Source organism: Diorhabda sublineata, chromosome 9 (assembly GCF_026230105.1).
Source record: "Diorhabda sublineata isolate icDioSubl1.1 chromosome 9, icDioSubl1.1, whole genome shotgun sequence".
NCBI classification, from domain to species: domain Eukaryota; kingdom Metazoa; phylum Arthropoda; class Insecta; order Coleoptera; family Chrysomelidae; genus Diorhabda; species Diorhabda sublineata.
The window spans coordinates 11,970,141-11,996,496 of NC_079482.1; the positions used below are offsets into that span (position 1 = coordinate 11,970,141).

Genomic DNA, 26,356 nt, shown 5'->3' on the forward strand with positions numbered 1-26,356 from the left:
GTTGACTCGTTTTACAATCCGTTGCGTAATGTTCTGTTTAGCCGCATTTTCTACAGTTATCGTATCCATCTGATATCAACACGTCCTACCCACAGTACTCACTTAGCTTCCCCTGACTCGAGCTCAAGTTGGGCCGAATTGCCAAATTGCCAGCATCGCCAACGGCATGTTGAACCGCGCGTTGAATAATCGTCTCGTGTGTTTGTCCGTATTTTTAAGATACAGAATCCGTTTTTGGTCTTCCTGAGAGTCGTCCCCATTTACTTTATTCTGCGTTTGGTCTACAGTTGCTCGTATTTCCCGTATTATATTCGAGTACGTCTTATCTGGCTCGGGTTTGACCAGAATAGCCGTTTCCCGATGCTTGGGTGGCGGCTTTTTTCGATTCTTTCTGAGCTTCGTCTCCGTACCGTCTATTACGTTCTTATGTGACTCATTGATTTTCGTTAAATCTCAGATAAATTCCAGTCCTTTCCTCTTTTAAAGTGTGTCGACAGTTTTATGTGTGTTTCAACAATAGAGGTACCATTGGATACGCTTCCTGAGCTCAACATACTGGTTGTCCTGTCGCGTACAGCCAGTTGCATTGTTGCCTCGTTTTTCTTTTCTTTTGTATTTTCTATCGATGTTGAGATGTTTTTTCTTGTAGAGGTTAGGAGCCCCGTAATTTTTCCTTGAGATTTTCTAGTTAAAGAATGCCGCCTAACGAAGGGATTTGGTTCCTCCGTCAGAGGAGCATCTATTTTTTGTAATTTTGATTTCTTTTTTGTGTTTAAATTTACATTAAGCGTTATTCCAATGAGTCTCAATATCGTAGAGCCACTAATCTATTAGTGGTGCCTTGGGATTACTATATCCGTACTTAGCCAAGAATGCTAAGCCCCTGAGGGGAGATTACAATAAGGTTACTTAAATCAATATTTTTATTAATATTTTGTAGTTATTTTCTGTTGTCAATACTCTTGCAGATTCATAATCTGTAGAATGCTCTTCATAAAATACATGTTCTATCACTTGTGTGAGATAATTTTCTGGATCGACCAGTGTTTATCTTTGATTTTCCGAAACTAGAATGGATTTTGGGTTGTTTTATTTATGCTATACTTATATCATGTTATTAAAAGATTCCAGGAAGCTTAGACATAACTCATTTATATTTGTTGAATATTTATGAATAGGTAAGATTTGAATATTAGAATTATTATAACTACATTTTAAATTTCATTTAGAGCCAGTCACTATAGTAGAAGTATTATGTAGAATTCGTCCCAAAAAATGGTAAGTGAATGAGTGGAAAAAAATATTTCGAGGTTCTTTTTGTGAAACATAAAACATTTCTAGTACTCTATTTTTCATCTGTTTGTATTAATTAATTTTTGTGTTGCATGGGTGATATGGATGATGATAAATATATATTTCAGAACGTATTCGACTCCTATATCAGTTGATTGAAATTGTATTTGAGCATGGAAACGGCCATAAGTATAATAGTATATTATCAATTTCATCATACGAACAGAATAAAATTATGTCTTACATACTTTTTGATAAAGAATAGCTTGAAACTCATAGCGATATAGCAGAATCCAAAGAATGTAATCCATTACATAATCCGCTAGTAGGTATAGAAGATAAAAGAACCTACAGGTTGATTTGTTGGTATGTTTTATTATTCTAAGAAGAATATATGTTATTAAAAATGGAAGAATAATTCCACCAGAGTTTCTTTCTTAATTATGCAATTTTTATTCATCATCATTCAACATTTGTGTTGTAGAGCTGTTCGTTAAGTGTAAAGAAGAAAATATTCTAATATTCATTGTTATATATATATTTTATGTTTTAAAATTAGTTTTTTTTTGATAATTTTTAAGAGAAAGATGAATTTTGACGTTTCATGAATGTCAATATGATATTGACACTGACAATTTGCTTATTTATATTGATTTATAGATCACCTTTATCATGAATATCAAAATAAGGATGAAATCAACTTAGAATTTTATTCTAATAAGAAAAATTATTCCTTGGTCCCTATATCTCAAATATATAGCAGTAATCAATTAAATCATTTGTAGTTTTATTAGAATTTACAAAATAGAGCTATAAATTTTACTTAAATTATTTAGATCTTTTTTATCATTTATAGCTTTTTCGTTCTTATGAATGTTAACTATTTCTAAAAATGCTCTTTTTCGTGTATCAGATTCCGTTTCAAGAATTTTTTAATCTTTATAATTGAAGCTATGTTTTTTTCATATTTCATGGTTCGTTAATGCAGTTCTATTTTTTTATAGTGATGGCCTCTATTTTCTAAATACTGAGAGGTTTGCCCTATGTAGACAGCGTCACAATTAGTACAAGGTATTTTATATATAATATTACTTCTTTTGTTTTTTGGTGTTTTAGATTTTAATTAAGTGAAATATTTGGATAATGTATTATATCCTTTATGACTTATAGTAATATCATATTTATTGAAATCATTCGATAATTGTTGTCCTTGTACATATGGTAAGGAAAAATGTTTTATGTTTTGATGTTTCGTTTCTGCTTTGTTTTTAAATTGATTGTAATATCTCCTTTTCTTGAATATGTTATTTATCATTTTTTCCGGATAATTATTTTCTTTCAATGCAGTTTTTGCTTTTTGAATAGCTAAGCATCTAAATTCAGGATCTGATAGTTGGATAGATCTATTAGCCAAACTTATTATCACTGATCTTTTTTGTGACATAGGATGACACGAATTGAAGTTTAAATATCTCGAGGACCAAGTTGGTTTCGTATACCATTCTTTTCTTATATTATTGTTAATTTTATATAATGTGACATGAAGAAAATTGATTCTATTATTTTGCTCAACCTCGATTGTGAATTGAAGTTTTTGATGATAAGAATGAATTTTTTACTTATGTTCTCAATTTGATTCTTTGGTACAGCAGTAATGCAATCATCTACATATCGAAAAAAGAATGGAATATTTATATCAAGTTTGCTTAGGACAATTTCCTCAAGATCTTCCATTAACAATTGTGCTATAATCAAAGGACAAATCTCTCAGTATTTAGAAAATAGACTAAGAGGTCATCGATAAAAAAATAGAACTGCATTAACGATCCATGAAATATCAAAAAAACATAAATTCAATTATAAAGATTCAAAAATTCTTGAATCGGAATCCAATACACGAAAAAGGGAATTTTTAGAAATGTTTGACATTGATTTCAGTTCTGGTATCAAACCCGAACAAGGGGTGTTAAACTACTCTGATGAGACGTAATAACGTCGAAACTAGTCAGTAGTTACACCCTCTCTATGCAATTACGAGCCATTGGGGATGTTAATATCGACAAAAAGACCAGGAAAGAAGTTGTTTTCTCCTTTGAAGAACGGTGGAAGACATTTTCGAAATTATTTCGGAGGTAGATAGTAGAAATTCTTTATTTAGATATATATTCTTTTTCGTCCATTTCAATTCTCTTCTGATTGAACCAGAAGAAACCGCCAGGAAGATCTAGAAACATGAACTTGTCAAAAGGAAATTAATCAATATTACCATTATATATATATATATATATATATATATATATATATATATATATATATATATATATATATATATATATATATATATGTATGTATATATATTTAACCATTTCCGTTTTCCTTTGACCTTTGATTGGTGCCTGTTGTAATTAATTTCAATAAACGGCTCCACGGTCCCAAGTGCGTTGATGTAAGCAACCTTGAGTAAGCAAAATATTACAGAACTATATTTCAATGATTTGTTAATAACTTCGATAAATTTTTGCAATGTAAGATGTTTTGTTATGTTGAATTTCATATATATCCATACATGCTTTTAAAAACCATGTGTACTTATTTAAGACGCATACGTTAATAATTTTCCACCTAAACATAGTTCATTTAAAAATGGAATACCTTAGTATTAAAAGTGTACACTAAAGTGATTTTTAAAAGTAAGTAGGAATATTTTCGTGAGCAAACGAAAATCAGCAAATATAAATAAATCAATTATTACGTATTTTCGGGGGCTATCGCGGAAAACGAAATGTTGAAAAAGCAAACCGTTTACGACTTGACAGTATCGAAGTATATAACAAAATGTTACAATAAACTACTATTATGTAATAGATACCTACCTACTGTCACAAAACTGTTCTATAAACAAATATTAGTGAACTGTAATGATTACTTAATGTCATTTATATTATATAATGACTTATTTTAGTTTTATGAAGCTTTTATAACAAGGAAAGAACTTGTAAGTTATAGGCATATTGAAATGAACCATCAATACTTTATTAATAGATCAACCGTTTCTAAAATTATCTGAAGATATAGGGAGAGTGGAAATATGAAAAATTATCTGAAATCTCTCTGGCCAAAACCAGCTATGGTAATTCGGACCCAAATGTGCTACTTCAAGTAGCTAAAGCTCAACTACAGAAATTGATCATTTTTTAAATAAAAAACATTGTATTTCCTGACCAAGCAAAATATTGCTTAAACTGTGGAGTGAAATTTCTCTGTAGTTTCTAAGGAATAAAGGCTGTACAATAAAAGAGATCTAATATCAAGATGCTTTATTAACAAAAATGTACGAGCAAATTATTTGAAATGAATGAATGTTTATTTTGGATAATGAGTTGATGAATTTTATCTAGCTTTAGAATTATAGAATAGAATAGAAGAAAATATGGGAAATTGTTTTCTCTATCTATCCAAATAAACGAGCAGTTGAAAAATCAACGAATAGTTTTGTTCGTATTGTTTGATTGATATTCTATATCAGTGGTAGATGAAAAACACAAAAGAAAAAACTGTTACCACCGAAGAAAGAGTATGATATACTGTAAACATCCTTTACGAAAATGTGTATCCGTACTAAATTCGTTTACACAGAAAATTGACAGACGATGATAATTTCATGAACGCCCCATGTTATGTTGAATATATACTTTTTGGCGATGAAGTTACTTTAAACACAGAATGGACCGCTGAACAGGTAGAGATTTCATTATTGCTCATTATTGCACAAACAATCCGTAATTGTAAAAACTCGTTGTCCAATTAGATAGCGTATAAACGTTTGGAGTGGTATTGTTTGGATTTCTTTAGGAATAATTTGCCACAATTACTTCAGAATGTTCAACTCGATATTATTTGGCAAATAATTTTTGTTTTCGCACAATGGTGCTCCAGTTCATAAGTTACAGTACATTGAATCTCCTTCCTACATATAAAAGAATTACAATCGTATGCTAAATCAGTTAAATCGACGAAAGATCGGCGGATTTGTGGATGCTAAGGCCAATAATATTTTTCATATAAATTAACTGAACTGAAATTATGGGAATTAGTATAAATTTATTTGTGTTTATTTTCCAATTTATTGACAAGTTGTTATTAAAAAATGAGGACAGTTCATATTTTGCGCAGCCACTAGGATAGTGGGAGTGGTCTTAGAGTTCCTTCTTATTTTCAAACGTTTATACACTATCACCGGAGAAAAAAGATTTAAGATTCCAGGAATGCACCTTAGGATCATCTGTATTTTGTCAGCCATTTTATCTATGTCAGATTCCTCTTTCTCAAAATCCTCTGGAGATTCTCTATGCTATATTTTATCTTATTAGAAAAATAATATTATTTAATTAGACATCTCTACATTATTCTAAATTGAAAAGAAAAGTCTTTGATAAGGATTTGGACAACCATCTTCATACAAACAAGAAAAATTGTTATATTATCATATGTTTCCTATTCATATATTATATAATATTGAACATCAAATATACCTTTGTATGAAGTGTGAACCGACGAAATAGATAATATCGCAATATAACTGCAAACAAGTTTAACTATTATTGCGTGGGACAATACACAGCAGATCATACAATCGAGTTCCTCCTATAATCAAGTTTGAACAAAGATATAATCGATTATTCCAATCGAAAATAATAATCCCTCGAAAACTACGATTGCCTTCGGAGCCGCGGTTACAAAAAGTCAAACTTATTTTCTAAGTGCCAACTTGCAATATAGTTTTCACAAATGTTGTAATTGCTATATTGTAACAAGCCTTTGAATATATCAGAAATGTGAATGCTTTTAAGATCATCACCACAATTTCTCTTAGATCACTGATTCCAAAGAACATGTTCATATTAGATATCCTATTACTACCGTAATAGAAAAAGTTTTTTTTAACATACATAATTGTGTTATTTATGTTAATTCTCTCCTTCGTTGGAATCAAGGGTAATAAAAATGAAAAGGAACAGACAAAAAAGGAGCAGAAAATGACCAAGACCGACAGTGAGTGGAAGCTTTATTAATGTCTTATAATTTGTGAAGATATCAAATATTAATTCCCTAATTTAAAGTGAAGAGACTAATATCGAACTGCCGTACACACTGCTGATGTTGCTTTTGCTTTTGTAGTACCAAAATTGTGAAATTAAGGATTTGAAACCAAATTGATTACTACAGCATCAAACTTGCTGATTATTCAATAATCATTTTTTGCCATATTACTTTCTCTCGAAAAAATCGATGTAATAATTTTAATATATGTGAATATTTATCATTACTTTTATTTTATTTCATATAACTTCACCTGTATTTTCAATATTCAACGAAAGATATAACATTCAAATATATTGATTTGAACAAAATTAGAACAATTTTTGTCAATAAATTATTTAGTTACATCATTAGAATTATGATGATGTTACAACATATATGAAATGCTATTCCATTGTTTTTTTACCACAACCACATAAGTAATAACGTATTCTTATGCTGAATATGTAGATCTTGCTGATATAATGGATTTTGATGTCACCATTACTGGCTTAGTTATAAAAATTGGGACACAAATGCCTTCTTATATCCTTTTGGTTTGAATTTATCTGAATACTTACACATATAATTTCAGCAAATATAATTTTAACATAATATCAATATCTACTTCCGCAGTGAAAGGTTATCTGTTAAGTATTAAGTACTTCAATCACCTTCATTTATAAAAGTTGAATTTTATGGCAATGAAAATATACAAAAGGAATGGAAGTGAAAATATAGTAATTGCTATCGTTTTCTGCTGCTAATAATCTACGTCACACGTAATATAATTAACTGTTATCTCAATGAAATTTTTGTTGTTATTGTATCACAGAATCTTCAAAGGAAGAATGATATTGACATTTCTATGAAAATATTTAGAAAAGTGTTTTCTGGTATTAGTAGACGAGCCAGTGAAATTTTTGAGTAACGATTTAGTTGAACACTGTTTTCGAGTGACTGTTTAGATCTCTTTTCAAATAAAATCAGTTTAAAATTATAAATAAAAGAGTGACGTCTGTAATAGAACAAAAAAAATCTTAAACGCCCAAAAACAGAAGAAGTAATATTATATATCAAGTACCTTGTAGTATTGGGACGCTGAATTGTGACATAGGGTACACATCTCAGTATTTAAAAAATACATTAAAAGGTCAATACGATGAAAATATAAAACTGTAATTATGAATCACGATATATTGAGAAACACATTCAATTATAAAGATTCAAAAATTCTTGAAACGGAATCAAATAATCGAAATGTAGAATTCTTACAAATGAAAACACCCTAGTACAAACTTTTGGGATGTAAAAACTAAGGGAGAATTAATTTTTGTTTTCAAAACAGATTTTTCTTTTGATTTTATTTTCATTTTGATCTCCATGGTGTAGGTGATCTATTGATCAATATAATTAGGCAAATTGTCTGTGTCAAGTCATATTCTGATAAAGAACGAAAAAGGTCGAAATTTTAATTTTTAGACGTTATTTTGAATTTATTTTCACTAAAATAAGACCTAAAATTAAGACAATTTTTCACAAAAATCATATGAAAAGTTCTAAGAAGTAAAAAGTTGAAATTTGGTAAAAAATTCGTATAATTAATTGTGACACTATGATTATGAATTATGATTATATCACACTTTGAGCGTTCTCGGATAGAAATTTATATAATATAAGTGAAAATATATGCAGCCATTTTGTTCTCCCAATTATCATATACACTTGAAATAACCTACACAATATACTAACTGAGGCTTAGGAGAATATTAAAAATTTCATTTCAATCGATCTGCCAAAGTTACATCAAAGTTAGAAAATAGACTAAGAGGTGATCAATACGATAAAAAAATTGGACTGCATTAACAAACCATGAAATATAAAAAAAAAAACATAAACAGCATTTTTAGAAATGGTTCACATTCATAAGAACAAAAAAGCTGTAAACGATAAAAAGATCTAAATAATTTAAGTAAAATTTAGAGCTCTATTTTGTAAATTCTAATAAATTTAATTGATTACTGCTATATATTTGAGATGTGGAAACCAAAGAAAAAATTAATCTTTTTTATTGGAACAAAGTTCTAAGTTGATTTTATCCTTATTTTGATATTCATGATGAAGGTGATCAATATAAATAAGCAAATTTTCAGTATCAATATTTTTGATAAAGGAAAATCGAAATGAATAGGTACTTATTCAGTCATGTACGAACTTGAATATGTGTAGGGATTAAAATAAAAGACAAGGTACAAAAGACACTTTTGAAGCATCACTTGGTATTTTTATATTGACACTGGTTGTGAATATTCATGGGCAAATAATCATTATTATTCATTGCTATTTAAAGCTAGTCAAACCATATTGTTAAGTGACTAAACTATTAATATTGTATTTATTGACCTATAACCTTTCAAATTATTTCTATAATCGAGTATATTTTTATGCTAAAGGTGATAAACAGAATATCCGTCCCACAAATTTAGGATGTTTAATTTTCATTACTCTTTAAGTACTTAGGAGATACTCGTATTCATTTATCATACAATGTGTTCATAAAGTAAGATAGCTCGCCAAATTTCAATTTTTATATGGTTCACAGAACACAATGTTGAATAAAAGTTTTTTAAATAATTTAATCTACCGTACAAGGGAACTAAAAGTATGCAGGGTGTACTATTACTGTAAAATAACTAATTTTGGAAACATATTATACAACCGTCAAGACTGCAGAATTTTATATTTAATAGTTCCAAAGTAATAATCGTTTGAAATTAAAATAGCTTCTGTCAAAAAAGTAGTAGTATCACTTCACTATCGTAAATTGTTCCTCGCTGTCATCAATAAAAGGTATTTATTGTAATTATGTACATTTAAAATTTAACTATAATTACAATTACCAATATTGAAATTTAATTCTTCTGTAACATTATTATGAAGAATTAGCTTCATTATTATGAAATAATAGTAATACAGAACGGATTAACTGAGGATCATCATGGCAACAGAGTAGAATTTTGTAAAATAATAATGGAAGAGGTTTTATACTGACCCTCATTCTACAAGTAAGAAAGTCTCTCCACAACATTTTTGTTACTAAAATTCTAGCTGGGTGCCGAAATATAAAAAAAATGCCTTCGACTGTTCTTCGGAGAAAGTAATTTGAATTGAAATTGAAACTAAACTAGATATAAGACAAACATCAACTGAAACTTAAGGGACAGAATAACAATATAGTTTTGCGAGAGTTGATAATAGATAAGACAAAAACAATAAATCTGTAATAAGTCGTCAATACCAAATATAGTCAATACCAAAGCAACTGAGTAAATCAGAAAGAAATAACACGAGAAGAAATAGAGAACAGAAGCTGTTAGGGCAATTCGAATTGCTGATCACCAACAATAGATAAAGGGGTAGATACCCTACTATCTGGAATTTAAAGAGAAGAACAAGGTAGAAAGAACAAATAACTCAGAATATTATCACAACCTTCAGTAGACAATAAATTTTGATGATTGAGACAATATACGGTAGATGTTATAGAGGAAATATGTAGAACAATAGAATACACTGACAAGAAAACGGAAAATCATGGAAATAAGAGCAAGAAAAATCAAAAGATGTTAATCAACTAGTAGAAACAATTGGTTGATTGATTTAAATGAATATGGAAATGAGAAAAATCAATATATTAAGGATATATACAAAATTCAGAGGAATAGCGGAATAATCAAGGTATATCAAAGGGAAGAAGATGGCTGAAGGAAAATAATAAGACGGGAAAAAGATAAGTGAAACAAGAATAAAAATTATTGGTGATCTAAATATATAAAGAAGTATTAACAAGGATGATGTAAAATAAAACATAAGGGCAATTTACTATTCATAAATTGAGGAACATTTGGAATATTATATAAACTAATGGAACATAAACTATTTAAAAGTTGTCAGAATAAATAGTATTAATTTTAGATACAGACAAAATAATAATTTTCCATAAAATAATGAAGAACATAATATAAGATTATTCGAATATAATACTGTATATTAGTATATATGTTTTCCCTATACTCATCATTAATCGTAATGAAGTTATTAATACTTTATTTAAAAAATGTATTTTTGTTATTAGTAATGTTTCATCTCCATATTCCGAACTTTTGAAAATGATAGGGGACTGATGAGGCACGAGAACGTATAAGACGCTGTTTTCATCCATAGTACAGTATTTTTGAAAAAAAAAATTGTTTTTACCTGAAACGATGAGCATGTACAGAGAAGACAGGACAGTAGTAGGATGATCATATGTTGTGTCATTTTCTCCTGTAATAAAAAAAAATTATATATCACATGAATCTGAATAAATTAAATATATCCAATATTCAATTCAATATCCACTTCCTATTATTCCATATCGTGATAATCTAGTATTATCATAATCACCTTAACAATGCATTCCCAAGTAGCACAAATAATTTCTTTAACGAAACATAACCGTTTACATAATAGTTTTCGGAAGCTTAATGGTGCTCAAAATAGTTAGAAACACTTTTATACATTATTTGAATAGCTCTTATTCATTTGAATAGGATCATTTTACTCGATCGTTCATCTTGAGCTAGTCAAATAATCACAAAAGACTAGTTTTTTAACGAAAAATAACTGTTTCCATAACAGTTTTCGGAAGCTGATTGGTGCTCAAAATTGCTAGAAACACGTTTATACATTATTTTAATAGCTCTTATTCATCTGAATAGAACCGTTTTACTCGACTGTTTATATTGAGGTGGTCAAATATTCACAAAAGAACTATTATATAATGCGGTTTATATGTATAGAATAAATTCAATTTTAGCGTTCTTATTTAGTATGTGAAAGAAACATGAAACTAGTCGATTTTTATTTTTAAATTGACAATAATTTACGGTATAAAAATATTATCCCCCTTAGCTTTAAATAAGCTAGGAGGTCGTGTGGTACCTTGTTGGAAAGGAATTTTAGTCCTCTGTTCAGCAATATAAATTTTTCCTAAATTTGGTGCAATCATAACTGAGAAAATTAATTTTTAAGATGTAAAATTTTGATATTATCTCTATCACAAAAATTTACGTAGAATGAAGATAATACCGCATAATATTTAGAATGCTCTTTACAATTGAATTAAATGTTCAAAATAACCACCATTAACTTCTTGATAATAACTAAGGGGATTTTGGAATTCTCTATAACAGTTTTTATTACTTCGGGGATCATTTTGTTAATTTCTGCCGTTATTCTAACTTTTAAATCAGCATTATTGTCTAGTCTATTAAATTATACTCTAGAAATAATTAGGTTTTTTCATATCTGTTTTGCTAAACATAAGGAAAACACATTTGAACATATTATACTATTTACTTTCAACAGCATCAATGACAAATTTTCTGAAAATGGACTAGTTCTGTACAAGTAGAAATAATATGAAAATCAACCATAATTATTACTTGTACCATCATTCATAATTACTTTACAATGAAAGAATATAGCTACATATGAGTTTTGTTCTCTACCTCTATCTTTAGACAAAATAAACGATCTAATGCAAGCTCATTATTATATCATTTTTAGTAATTTTCTCAATTTCATGATAAGATTCAAATGACCTTATCACTAACTCGAGATACGGTCGTTCTTTAAACACTATGCCAATATTAGAATGACATCAAATTCTGCTGATTTTATTGCCGTATATTCTATGATGAATCGTTCAATCGATTTATGAAGTAAATATAAGATGGAGGCGTGGTTACACTGCAAATTTAATAAAGCTGAAATAATATATTAACAAATTTTAATAACTACGTTAATTCATCTATTCCCATCGAATCTTTCCAAGGTTATAAGAAAAGATGCATATAGTTCTTATAGAGATCTTAAATAGAAAGCAGCTTCTGTGTCTAAACGATAGGAGCAGCGGTACTTGTGGACCTATTAAATGATGTTAATGTTTTTCTTGAAACTCCTTAAAAACAAGAATAAAGCTGTTTTATGAAAACTTGGAAATCAGGTAGAATTAACGTTTATAAAAAATACATCGATCACCGAAATATACAATAAGCTGATACGTTCTCCAATTTACTATTGAAAACTCATAAAATTCTTTCAAAGCAGTTACATAATAAATAATGAAAGAGTAAGCTGTGTGTTACTTGCGCAAGTCTAACTATGAATAGATCAGACCAAGTGTACAAAATAAATCAGTGTCCAGCATATGGAACCGAGTGTTTCAAATTGAAAAATGAAAATCATTTCCAGAAAATGGGTTAATTCAAGCAAATTTAAATGGCGGAAGAGTATAAATCAAATGATAATGGTGATAATAATGAGAACATCGAAGAATGACTGTTATTATCAACAGGTACTTATTTCCCTTAAATTAGATACTGGAGCACCAGCTAATAATTTTTTTAGAAATATTCCTAATCAAAAAATTGAAAAAATCAAATATAAAATTGGTCAATTATAATGGTTTCAAAATTAAGCTTTTAGGAATGTGTGATTTACTTTGCAATATTAAAAATAAACCTGAGAAATATGCTCTGGAGTTCTATGTAAACAAATAAGCTATTTAACGAAATTATGTGAATTATCATGCTAGAAAAGGGTGTTTATTAAAAATCATCTTAAAAATGAACTTAACAAGTTGGAACAGATAGGAATAATTACAAAATCGAAGAACTAACTAATTGGTGCCATCTTTTGATAGTTAAAAAACCGTTTGGTCAAATTCGAATTTGTCTTGACCCAGAAGAATCAAATAAAGTAATCAATAGAGAATTTTTGAGATGCCAACAATGAAGACCTGTTGGCTCAACTAGCAGATGCCACAGTGTTTAGCATACTCGATACACATGGGTTTTTATCAGTGGATAATGAAAGCAGTAAATTGTGTACTTTTTCTAGTCCTTTGTGAAGATATGTTTTCAAAAGACTACCATTTGGTATAAGTTCAGTACTAGAAAAATTTCAAAATATTAGAAACACACCTAGAATTTCATACTATATGGATGATTTGCTTGTTTTGGGAAAAAACAAGAGTCCCATTATTTTAACTTAGGAAATGTATTTAAAAAAAATTCAAGAAGCCAATATTAAGTTCAATAAAAATAAACGTAAATTTAATTTAAGTGAAGTAAAGTTTGTAGGGCACATAATAACTAGTCGATCAAGATAAAATTAGTATTTTAGAGACACTCATTCCTAAATTTAAAAAAGATGTTGAGAAGTTTTTAGATTCAGTAATTCATGTATCAAAATTTGTACAAGAAGAAAAAAACCTCGGTGCTAAGGCAACTTTTGAATAAAAAATCTGTATTTCAGTGGGATGAAAATCAGCAGACTTTTAATCAACTTACTACTGGCTTTTAATAAACTCAAGCAAACAATGACTTCGACTCCAATACTAAAATATTTTGATCCAAATAAACCTATGATGGTGTTCGTGAATGCATCCCAAAATGGCCTCGGTGCAAATCTTTTACAACATAATTTACCAGTTATTTACAGCTGTAGAGCTTTAACCGAAACTAAAAAAGGTTATGCTCAAATTGAGAACGAAATGGCCGCAGTTGTTGTGGAGAGTGACCGTAATTAATGCTCCATCACCTCTCTAAAGAATATTAATTAAGTTACAGTTGTACGAAATAGAAATGGTTCACAAAAAGGGTAGTGCCTTGTTAATTACAGATTATTTATGGCGTAATTTTTTGAATGGCAATGTTGGGTTACATTGCCATTCAAAAAATTACATTGATTGACAAGTTGAGAGTAGATGAAATTGAGGCACATGTTGACTAATTTGAAAAAATTCTTCAGATCTCTAAGTTTAAAGTTTTTTAAGCTGAGATATTAAAAGATAAAAGTTTAGTCGATCTCTTGAAATTAGTGACCAATAGGGCTGGCCTGGAAAGGAAGATAAATTAAATGAGGAATTACAAAAGTATTGGATTCACAGGGAAGTATTAGTATGAATAATGGGAGGCTTTGTTTTTGTCATCATATATATATATATATATATATATATATATATATATATATATATATATATATATATATATATTGTTTTGATGCTTCAACTTTTCTTTAAGTTTTTATCAAAATATGATATTGACAGTGGCAATTTGTGTATTTATACTATTCAATAGATCACCTACATCATGAATGAATGAACGTCCAAATAAGAATAAAATGAAAATAGAAAATGTTCTAATAAGAGAAAATCAATTTTTCCTTGGTCCTTACATCTTAAATATGTAGCAGTATTTAATCAATCATATTAATTGTAGTTTTATTCGAATTTACAAAATAAAGCTATAAATTTTACTTGAATTATTTAGGTCTTCTTTATCATTTATAGCTTTTTCGTTTTTATGAATGTGAACCATTACTCAAAATTCTCTTTTTCGTGCATAAGATTCCGTTCCAAGTATTTTTAAATCTTTATAATTGAATTTATGATTTTTGATATTTTATGGTTCGTTAATGCAGCTTTATTTTTTTTTTATCGTATTAATAACGTTTTAGTCTATTTTCTAAATATTGAGAGGTCTACCCTATGTAGACAGTGTCACAATTAGTAGGCACTTGATATATAATAATCTTTTGTTTTTTGGTGTTTTATATTTCAATTTGGTTGAATATTTGGATAACGTATTATGTCCTTTATGACTTATTCTTATATAATATTTATTAAAATAATTGATAGTTGTTGGAAAAATCCTTGTACATATGGTAAGGAAAAATGTTTTATGTTTTGATGTTTCGATTCTGTTTTGTTTTTTAATTGATTGTAGTGTTTGTTTATCCTTTTCCTGAATATGTTTTTTATAATTTTTTTCCGGATAATTATTTTCTTCCAATGCATCTAAATTCAGGATAGCTGGATAGATCTATCAGCCAAACTTATTATCACTGATCTTTTTTGTGACATAGGATGATATGAATTGAAGTTGAAATATCTTGATGACCAAGTCATCCTATGTCCTAATTTTGTAACAGTAGAGACCTAAAATCAAGAACATTTAGATGCATTAATATATCAAAAAATCTAAAAAATAAGAAATATATATATATATATATATATATATATATATATATATATATATATATATATATAGTTTGGAAATTCTGCTAATCTGTTCATCTGTTAACTAAGCATGGCAATCGGGTCGGTTTACCAGTTTTTTGGTTTACGTGTTTTCACATGTTGATAAAATTCCACACTTCAATTGCTTAATTGCTTAGTTGCATTGAGTCATTTTCCTTTAGATGTAATAAGCCTTGATCCCTGGTGGGTGTGCTGGTGAAATTAAGTACCAAACTGTATTGTTTCTAATTTTTCTTCCGAGTTTTTAAATACTACATCCGATAATTAATTAGTTGAGTATTGGGGTATCCCAAATTTTGTTTTCTTTTTAAAAAATTATTGAATTCATGAAATCAGTATTCAAAATCAGTGTTTCCATCCAATCATTTTTGCACTTGAAATAGTAGTAAGAAGTTTAATTTTAGCAGAAATATATACTAAGCTATGTGAAATACATCTGTATCACTTATTTTATTATTACTATATTTCTCCGATACTATGTAGTGAAAAGTAATATTCATATCTATTTAGCAAACGTTTATAAAATAATTTAAAAAAAATTCTAGTCAAAACATGGGTTTTCAAAGTAACATATTGAGTGACCCAAAGCACGGAATTTTATGTGTAGTGCTCACTTCATTATATGTAAACAATTATTCATAAAATTTTTTCTGTTCGTACAAGTTGAAGGTGCAAGCGAGCAAGAGAAGAGAATAAAAATTAAACGCAATAAAGTATAAAGCACAATAAAATTATGAATTCAGTAATAAAAATGAAGTGTATTCTTCAAAATTATTATATAAATAACTAAAAACTACTATAATTATTATTATATGATTTGATAAATCTTTTTATTTGTATCGATTTTCTATCAGAGAAACCGGTTCTCTTTATCTCTGTATCAGGATCCATCTCATTCGCTTTTCTACGCAACTCTAAGTCTCAACCAACGCCTAATAGACAGTACTCTTTTCCGAATATTTCAAATGCCTGGTATAGAAGGGCTTTATTCTGGACTAGACGGTTCGTTAGAGTGGTATTAGTGAGAGGTCCATAGCAAGAATCTTTTATGTCTCTATTACAAACCAAAGGCACCGCCAAGATTTCATACCCATGCGTAAGCCCAGATAATAACAAGTGAATAATCACGCATTATATTTTATTATATTCAAGTAATTTTCATTTTATGTCAATAATGTGTAGAAAAGATCAACAACTCAATTGGTCCTTCGAAAACCAAGTGATTCAGAAACCATTTAAAAATATACATTAGCATGTCAATTTTTTCCTTCATGATTTAAATGTATTCCCCTTCTCAAACCTCTTTCTTCAACCTGGCCATGCTTCCAATTGAAAAATTGAATTTTTTTCGGTGGTGCAGCATTAATAGGCAACGTCATTTGTACCTGTGTTGTCGTTGGAGGAGTGTGATGCGGACATTTTTCATTTAATTTATGGTGTAGTATTGTACCGTGAATCTGACTGCTATTGTACACTATTTATAAATTCTCCTCTCTATTTATTATTTCAGCACATCTATATCGATCATGGTTTGGTGCGCATTACTTTTTTTATTGAATTAAATGATAATTAATATAACATGTACAGCTTTTTGGTGTTCGTTCTACAAAATTATTTTATTGATTATGTCTACATGTTCATGAATTTATAATTATAAATCGTTATCAGTACTGAGACAGTAATGATGCTGATTAGTTTTTACGTTATATATTGTGTTTGAATTTGCTAAACTGTTTAGTATTTTGTAATAAATGACCTACAACTTTCACTAGGAATATAAGATTTGTTTATTGTATCACAGTTGTGTAATGTACTTTTAGATCTGTCTGAAGATTTCTGAGATAGGTTATTAAGTATTGAGAAACTATAATGCAATTTTATTACTTTCAGTAGCTTTATAAACATATTCAGCATATGAGTATTAGTATGATTGAAACTGAGTTTTAAAGTAATGATGCATAACTTTTTCTTTTCCTACTTGCTTTGAGAAGTATCTTGCAATATATTACTTTACGGTTATTTAAAAATACTGTAATAACAACAATAATTGTTCATTTTGACCCTGACACCCTTGATAATGCAATTGAAGGATTGTGTGGTTTATTTTGTCATAGATCGTGTTTGAAAACAAAAAGTCTAGTATTAATGGTTAACGATGTGAAGTTTTGAAATGCCTTTTACATTATTGGAAATTCTATAGATTTGAAATAGTTTATTCCACAAACTAAAAATTTAAATAAAATTTTGGGTTTTCCCTAATACAGAGGGACATCAATCAATTAACCTTTAGAGTAGTCAACAATTGCAGAGAAACTTGAAAAATAATAAAAAACATGTATGTATTTTCTTAAGCGTATTTTATGACATGACATGACTGATGTCAGTTCTACGTCAGTATGGATTAAGCCATACAAAGAATTCTAAGTGCGTTAAAATAGTACTTGTCTTTTTTGTATACTCAATACAAAGGGAATGTGTTCTTTTTTTGAGAATTACAAAAGCAAGTAAAAAGTAAATAAACAGGATGTTTCAGCTTTGATTTGATTTTCTATCTATATTTTTTAATCTCGAAAGATAAAAGATGTCAATTGACTTCGAATCATTTAGACAATAGGGGCCTTAAGTTTTGAATCTATTTGCGCTAGTAATTTATATCTAAATATTGATATTGTTGTTTCTCAATTTTCATTTATTTTTTGATCACAGATACCCTGTTCTTGGCAATTTTCGAAAGTGTCACATAAATTGTAACTAAATGTAAATTTACTTAAAAATTAATATGAAAACTTCTCTGACGGGTTTTTATTCCATCGAAAATAGAAAATACCATGTTTATAGGAGCGAAGGTAGATTGAGTTGATCTTATGATTGTTCTAAAAAGCTCCTGGAAAGGATATGAACTTATATAATTGAATATGGTACTAATTTTGAAAACACAACTGCAGATAGAGGCATTGAACAAAATTCTTATCCCAGCAAGTCAGAATTCAAGAATTATTTCCATATATCCTTTGAACATTTTTATTTCAACGTATAAAGATTGAAAATAAATATATGTAGGTTTTCTTCAATTAATATTTATATAGCTATAGCTACAGAAATATAGACAAAATAAGAAATACTGTGATTCCTTAGGTGATATTTGTTAAATGTTACAGATATTTTATAATATAATCAAAATATTTATTAACTGAGAAATTCTATTCAATTAGTTAAGTAACCAATTATCAATGTAAGACTTGATTTGGTGTTAAAAAATCCTCTTACGAATAAAATGCAAATTAAATTATTACAATAATGAATTTTTGATTACATTGTAATCTAGAAGAATAATATATCAAGTTAGTAGTCAGAATAATAAAAAATCGTTTATTTATTCTGCAGAATTATACATTTTTCTATTCAAAACGAGTTCAATGTACTGTTCCGGTGAAATTTAAGTCTCAAGTCTTACTGTTACTGAAATGACTCTTGTTTGCGACTAATATTCTTAATATAAAGAAATAAAAGTTCACAAAGATGAACTTTTGGATGTCAATAGCCTTTGGTAGAACCACGTTCACTTACTGTTGTTATTTTTATCAACATTTCGTTGTTACGAATAGCGACTGATAGGTAATTATTAAAATGTACATACACTCCCTTGCAGTACCAAACAATTGTAGAATTTGATTGAGAATATACATTTAAAAAAAATTTAAATAAACTGTAAGTGGCATCATCATTTTAACAAATCATCTGATGGTTTGGCAACTTCTTGTGTTCAATCAAAGTATCACTAAAAATGAGTTCCGTATGGGGCCATTGTGTGAGATGTGACCCAAATTATTATTTAATATAGCAGCGGAGGAGGTGAATAAGTGTAATATCAATATATAAAACTAGTAAACATGATAAAAGATAGAGAGGAGAGTTTCTGATTTATTCTTTCTTCTACATATTGTAGCAAAGTTAATCCACAAAATGCTTCTAAAGAGCTGCTGATATCGACAATTTCCTTTTGTTGAAGTGTTGAATCATACATTCAGGTTCACATTAAAAAAAGCATACTTATACCAATGAACAAAATTCTGCTTTCGATTGTCGAATTAAAATGATTTCTAATATGTCGCAACATTTCCTATTTCATTTTATTATTTAATCGTTGGTCCAATACATTCTATGTTGAAATTGGAATAGAAGTCATGTACTTCGTTTGTTCATTATAAAAATCTTCGGATTGATTCTTAGTTAAAGCTTAACATTGTAAATATTGTATGTTTTGTTTCATATTATATTTTTTTTTGCATTACGATATAATTGCTTAGCATCTACGAACTCTTTTATTTTTACTTAATGTATAGGACTGGTCCTAATATATACTTCCTCATGGTACGCTTTGATATCTCTAAATTACGAGTATTTTTTGCTCTATTCTAAGTACTCTCTCTTATGTGATTTAATATTATTACTATAACGTCAATAAAAACTAGTGGTGATTATAAATACCAAATAGATGAACGGATTATTTACACATGATTTGTATTCAAAGCAGCTATTGCGTTATTGAAGTGAATATTACATTGCTGACCTAAATTACTTTACCTATAACCAAAATTCTTTTCGACCTTGATATCTACTCATTAGCATCTGCTTATTAAAATATTTTTCAATCATCCCATACCATTGTAACATGTGCTTCTAGCGTTTGGGAAAATTTTTTTGGTAACATTGAAAATAATACGGAATGAGAAAAAGAAAATTAGTTAAAATATTCTTAATGGAATATTGTTTTCAACTAACTACAGTCATAATATAATCGCATGAATATTATATCATACTCATAGTCATAAAAGACATAAAACATTATAAAAATATTTCAGTGAATTGAAATCTAAGGCACTCAAAAACAAACGAAGTGTTATTATATATCAAGTACCTTATGATGAATGTTTACATAGTAAAAATATACCCTCAAAAGTGCCCTTCTCAGGTTCGCCTATGTAGATGTGAAGAGGAAGTTGGAAGCAAGCTCAATTCTCCTTCCAGGTGGCATCTATACCAAGAACGAGAGGGAAACCCTACAAGTTAGACTTCACATGCACTTTCCGGGATCCAACTCAACTAATAATCAATTGGTTAGTGTTCAAACCCCTAATTATGACAATTAAGAGGGGGTGATTTGGGTTGTTAAGTTCTTTTCTCCCTACAAATAATCGAGTAAGGATAGCATATATTCATGATTCCTACAACAGAAACTGGAAATATTTGCTTCTCATCTGATAAGATTGTTCAACACCAACCAGTATATACTAAATAAAGTTTTGAAATTTAGGAAGTTTGGACTTTTTTGTGAATATTAGTAGTATATTGGTGCAAATGAACTTTTGGAAACTTTTCCGTCAGAAAGAACAATGTTTAATCTTTCAGATTTCAATATAAAAAAAAGAAGTTAACAAAAGTATGTAAGATAATAAAATTTATAATTTTGGTCAATGTCGACTCAAACAATAAATTGTTTTTAGGCTTTTTATTTATGAGCTAACCAAAAATTCCAAATTACTAATGAAATAACTTCTCATTTTTTTTCATATAAAACTCATATTTTGTGTATTATATACACAGTCATAATTATTCTTCAGTGATGAATATATAAATATTTTAATAAAAAACACTTTGCTTTTTTATTGTTACATGCCCATAATAATTACCCTTAATAACGCAATTACTTCCCTGTCCCATTAATAAATGATTTTACTTTATTTTGAAAAATAATGTATTTTATAGATCATATTTTATCTCACTGTTTAAAACAGTGAGAAAAAAATATCATTTCACATTGAGAATATCTCTATAGATATTTGTTATAGGATTTTTTTGAGAAGGTTGATAAATCATACAATGAATAAGTAAATTGTTAAAAAAAACGATTCCAAAATATACAGTTTGAACTTCATAAGTCAACAGAACACTAGATCTTAGATTATGTAATTAAATGAACCTTGGGCCTTATTAAGAAACGCGTTGAGATATTTCAGTAATTTAGAAACCAACATTTGTGTTAAGAACGCTAGATTTGTTACGATGAAATTTGAAACTCAGACTGGTATCGTATTTTGAAGCAGTACCTATAATTGAAACACAAGTGTTGTCGATTCTAGAGCCATATGCTCAATAGGCACTATAGGTAAGAATATACACTCATCATTTGCAATAAGAATTATGGCAAATATGTTTCTCTTGTGATATCTTTTGTTTTGCATCGTTGTAATTCTGATTATCAACGCCAATATAACGATTGGTAGGCGATTAATTACCATATAGAAATTTCAATTTTGTAATTAATTGCTTAAGCATTTGTTCATAATTACCAGATTACAGACTTCACTGCTCATGTTGTAATACACGAAAGACTCAATTTCAAGAGAACAATGTAAATTCGAGCTACAAGTTCCACTTTACGCAAACACAGGCATGTTTTTAATGTGTGAATATTACGTCGTATAAAGATAATAATTCATTTAATTGATGATCTCTGACATTGTAACAAAAAAATTAGCTAAACACTACCCCAAACTAAATATATATTACTAAAATGATGCCTCTATTGAGAATGGATGATCTCAAGCTAATTGCAGAACGGCAAAAGCGCGTTATCATCTAGATACAGTGAATCACGAAAAAAGCTCCGATTATTTTTTATTGTCCATTATAGATAGAATGTGCTTACAATGCATATGTTAGCATTTAATTAATCCAATTAAAAATATTGTACAGATTTTTCATTCAAACATTAACAGAAATTGAGGTAAGATTTTTTTTATTATCATAGTTGCATTTTTATAATCTACAGCACATATGAGTATAAAGTTGACTGTGTTTGACTTGAAAGGGAAAAATTCATTAACGATACTCCTTATATACTATTTTACAAAGTTACGTTAGTTACGTCATTTTTGACGTAGGAAATGTTGAAATAAATGAGGAGTGTATGATTACTGACATACTATGAAGCATCAGCCAGGTTTCTAAATATTTTGGATTGAAACCTTTGTATTATATAGATCCCAATAGGTTTAGCGCATCCCCAGAGCTGGATCCCGCTATCAGCTTTAAGATTGATTTATATATCAGCTATTTGTTAGTGAAAAGTTTGATTTCCATCCGAGGAGCCAGTACATTTAACGAACATTGATATCTAGTTGTCTTTTTTTAGCTTCAATGTGTTTTTCCAGGTCGCCGAGCCATTTTATTTCAGTTGCTACAGGTATGTTGTTCATAGTTACTGGAGGGAATATATTATGACACATGGTGAAGGTGACTTATAGAGATTTAGCTGGGATGATCTTAGTTCTCCATTTGATGTACCACTCATGAAGCAAGTCGATTTTGTAAATCTTCAGTAGCTGTTAGTGGGTTACTGCTATATCTGATTGTGGGGGTTTGCTTGGTTTTTGCACCATGTAGTCTCTGCATACTTCCAGATAAGCTTAGGATTCGATTAAAAATTTTTTTAAAAGGACAGTAGCTTTACGTGGTAATTGTTTTAATATTTGTCCATTGGATAAGGTCATATCCAGGTACTTTGTGCTTATTAAGTATATCTATTTCTGCTGCTGCTTCTTGTACCATTTTGGTAAAGTATTGTTTTGCTTTATCCAGGTTCTATGGGTATTTTAGTCGCAGCTGCAGGTTGAGATTGCGAAATTGATCACAGTTTGTATTTTTTGAGGTCAGCTTAAAAGGAAGTGCCTTTTTGATAACTGTGTTACTTATACTTGTTAAGATAGGAGTGTGATCAGAGCTAAGGGTAAAGTTAGATTCTACGATGCAGTTGTGTCTTGACATTCCTTTTGTTATAAATAAGTCCAGGAGGTTAGGCAGTTTTCTGAGGTTGTTGTTCTGGCGAATTATTACTGTTGGAACCCCCGTGAGCAGTACCACCTGGATAAGGAGTGTTGTTGGATTATTGGATTTTGAATACTGTTAGGGTAGTGAAGTGTATTTTTGATACTAGCAAAACGTTAATTTTTTTCAGATGTAATAACGTGATAAGTTCCTGTTTATGATTAAGCAGCCCCTTGGCGTGTATGTATTGTGATGTATTTAAAAATAGGAGGTGATTTTGGTTCTCTTGCTTGTTGATTTGTTTGAGTTTGTTCTCCTTCATTCATGTGAGATAAAGGGCCGTATCCGTTTTGCAGCTTTATTGGTGGTGTGATACCCCCGGGATCTCAATTTGGTTTATCTCTTTTGCGTTTCCTGACTTGCTTTCTTGATCACTGATCTAGAGAGGTCTACATCTGTTACACTATTTTTCGAATGGGGACGAATGTTAAGTTTAGTTTGTTAAGGACATAATATCCAGAGTTTTGACTACTGGAATTTTGATAAGTCGATTGGTATGGGGAACTTGTAGCTGAAAATTTTGATATTTTGATGAATCGATTAAAACTGTTGTGATTAAGAAAGTTGTTGAGGCTGAAGACGTATTTGCATTTGTGTTGGATTTTGTGAAGAAAATTCTGGTTGTTGCCAGCATGATGGATTCTGATCATTAAGGGGGATGTAGCCTAGGGTCGGATCTTGTTGATTTCATTGTATTCCTTGTATATAGGTGACCTTGTTGGCCACAGTAAGAAATTCTGGTCCGATACAACGGCATGGGAAAGTATTTATATTTATAACATCATCATGCATACACCTTCTTGTGAGGGGCACATCTTCTATTAGGATTGTAAGTTTTACTCTGAAAGCATGTGGATTTATATCAGGTCTTATGTGGTTCTTACGAAAATTATCAACGTTCTTGAGAAGTTAACATCAAACATTTATCCACTCTTTTGGATAAGTATAAAGCTCTGGAATCAGCTTCCATAAAAAGTTTTCTAGTAATTGTTTCTGGATGTTCGTTTCCTACCCTTTAAGACATTGCCATTCGCTGATACATACATATCTACTAGCATAAATCACAACACTACTTTCCGCAGCTAGTAAAGCATTTATTCCAACGATTTATTTTTATTTATTCCAAGCATTTTCATATGTGCTAGCGTGGCCTCTTCAATATCATGAATTGAATCTGTTATGGTAGAATTTCAGGAGTACTTCTTCAGGATATCTTTTCAACTGCTCTGGAGCCTTCCTAATATCAGGAACTCCCCTTCTACCACATTTTCCATTTTGGGGTCAGAAGTCGTTTATTATAAATCTGATCAGATAAATATTGAGTGAGACTTTTAGAGGTTCAAAACGAGTCAAAAGCAAAAATCATTCATTTATATGCTTCGCAAAGACAAGATTTTTAGTTTTCAGTGAGCTATTCAACACTCTATTTCCTGTTCAAACAAACAGATTTGTCTACTTTCTCACATTTTCATCTGTTTTTGACCATTACTCCTCATTACTCATTTTCACCTTTAAAATGTCATAGCACTTGTGAATAGTAATTACATGATTGAAATGAGAGATTTTAATATTTCGGGAGCATCTTCGATATCCTCATAGTAATTTTGTCACACCTCTTACCTACACCTTATCTCTAAGGCTTAACAATTGTACATCTTTCAAAATAAAATATAAAAATTACATTCTATACTGATTTTGAATATTAATTCATGTCACAATTTGCGTTATTGCAAACACGTTACGTTCAAATTAAATTTAATCACCTTTGTTAAACTGTCCCTAATCCTTTGCTATTGGTTCTATTGTTCAGAAAATGATTATTTAAACAATAATAATAATATTTTTTGAACGTGAAAATTCATGGAATTTTAAGTGACCAAAATTTCGATTATATCTCAGTGGTGATTGCCTTAGCATATAGTAGATAATTTCACATGTTCAAAATGTCTTGTGAGCTAATTACTAAGGTGAGGTAACACTAATTCAGCACAGTATTACAAATTTTCATTCCATCAGAAACTCGACCACAAATTCAAGCCTTAATAAATGTTAATGCGGTCAGCCATGTCTGTTGAATTTTCTCAATTGAAAATCACGCAATTTATATAATCGACAATTTTCGGTTCATTAAAATATGCTAATGTCATTGTGTTATCTCATCTAAAAAATTTAAAAATTGAATCGAATTCTACATCGTTTTGGATGAGTAATCAAATGAGTCAGATTTTCTATTTGAAAAAATTTTAACGCCTTATTATCAAATTTGCTGTAGTAAATGTTAAAATAGTTAATAAGAACTTCTATGGCTTGTTATGAGAATTTCAAAGGGAACGATTATTTTTTGAAAATATTTGTTATTGGAAGAATAATACAATAATACAATAGCAGTTAATCGTGAATAAAATAAAATAGAATTATTCTGTTTCAATTTTAACGGTTAAGATGACTTAACATTAGAAAACTTAATAGCAATAAAGTTATCTTTTTATAAAACATCTACTTCACATATTTTTCAGACTAGGAGAATGCCGTTGTCTCCAATTTTGTTCATCAAAATATTTTGATAAAGGCCAGAACCAATTAAAAAAATAAAAAATACTTTTTATATAAGATTACTTTCTCATTAAAAAAGACCTGCCTAATAGACAAAACTGCATTTTTCATTATCAGTTAATTTTAACGTATATTTCTAAATTATACAGTTAAAAACTATTAAATTAATTGAAATAATTGAAAACTACCCCAGAAGTCACTTTTTGAAAGAATGTGGAAGGACATGAGAAAAAGGTATATACAAAAATGTAGGGACTATTTTCTATAACATCGTTAACATTAGTTAAAGAATATATTAAAAGATATTAAAAGTTTTTTTGATTAATTTACAAATTATGAATAATAATAATTTTAATATGTGTTTTATCAGAATGAGCAGAATTCACATTACAATTT

At 29.1% G+C, this 26,356-nt stretch overlaps 1 protein-coding gene across 4 annotated transcripts in view; it reads right to left on the reverse strand.

Annotated features, from left to right (window-relative positions):
- LOC130448956 (A disintegrin and metalloproteinase with thrombospondin motifs like) overlaps positions 1–26,356 on the reverse strand; it is a 140,526-nt gene that overhangs the window by 112,530 nt on the left and 1,640 nt on the right. For all 4 annotated transcript variants that reach the window (XM_056786570.1, XM_056786571.1, XM_056786568.1 and 1 more), the window contains exon 2: positions 10,630–10,698. In XM_056786570.1, the coding sequence (XP_056642548.1) occupies positions 10,630–10,692 (63 nt within the window). In that variant the 5' untranslated portion in view covers positions 10,693–10,698. The remainder of the gene's footprint in view (positions 1–10,629; positions 10,699–26,356) is intronic.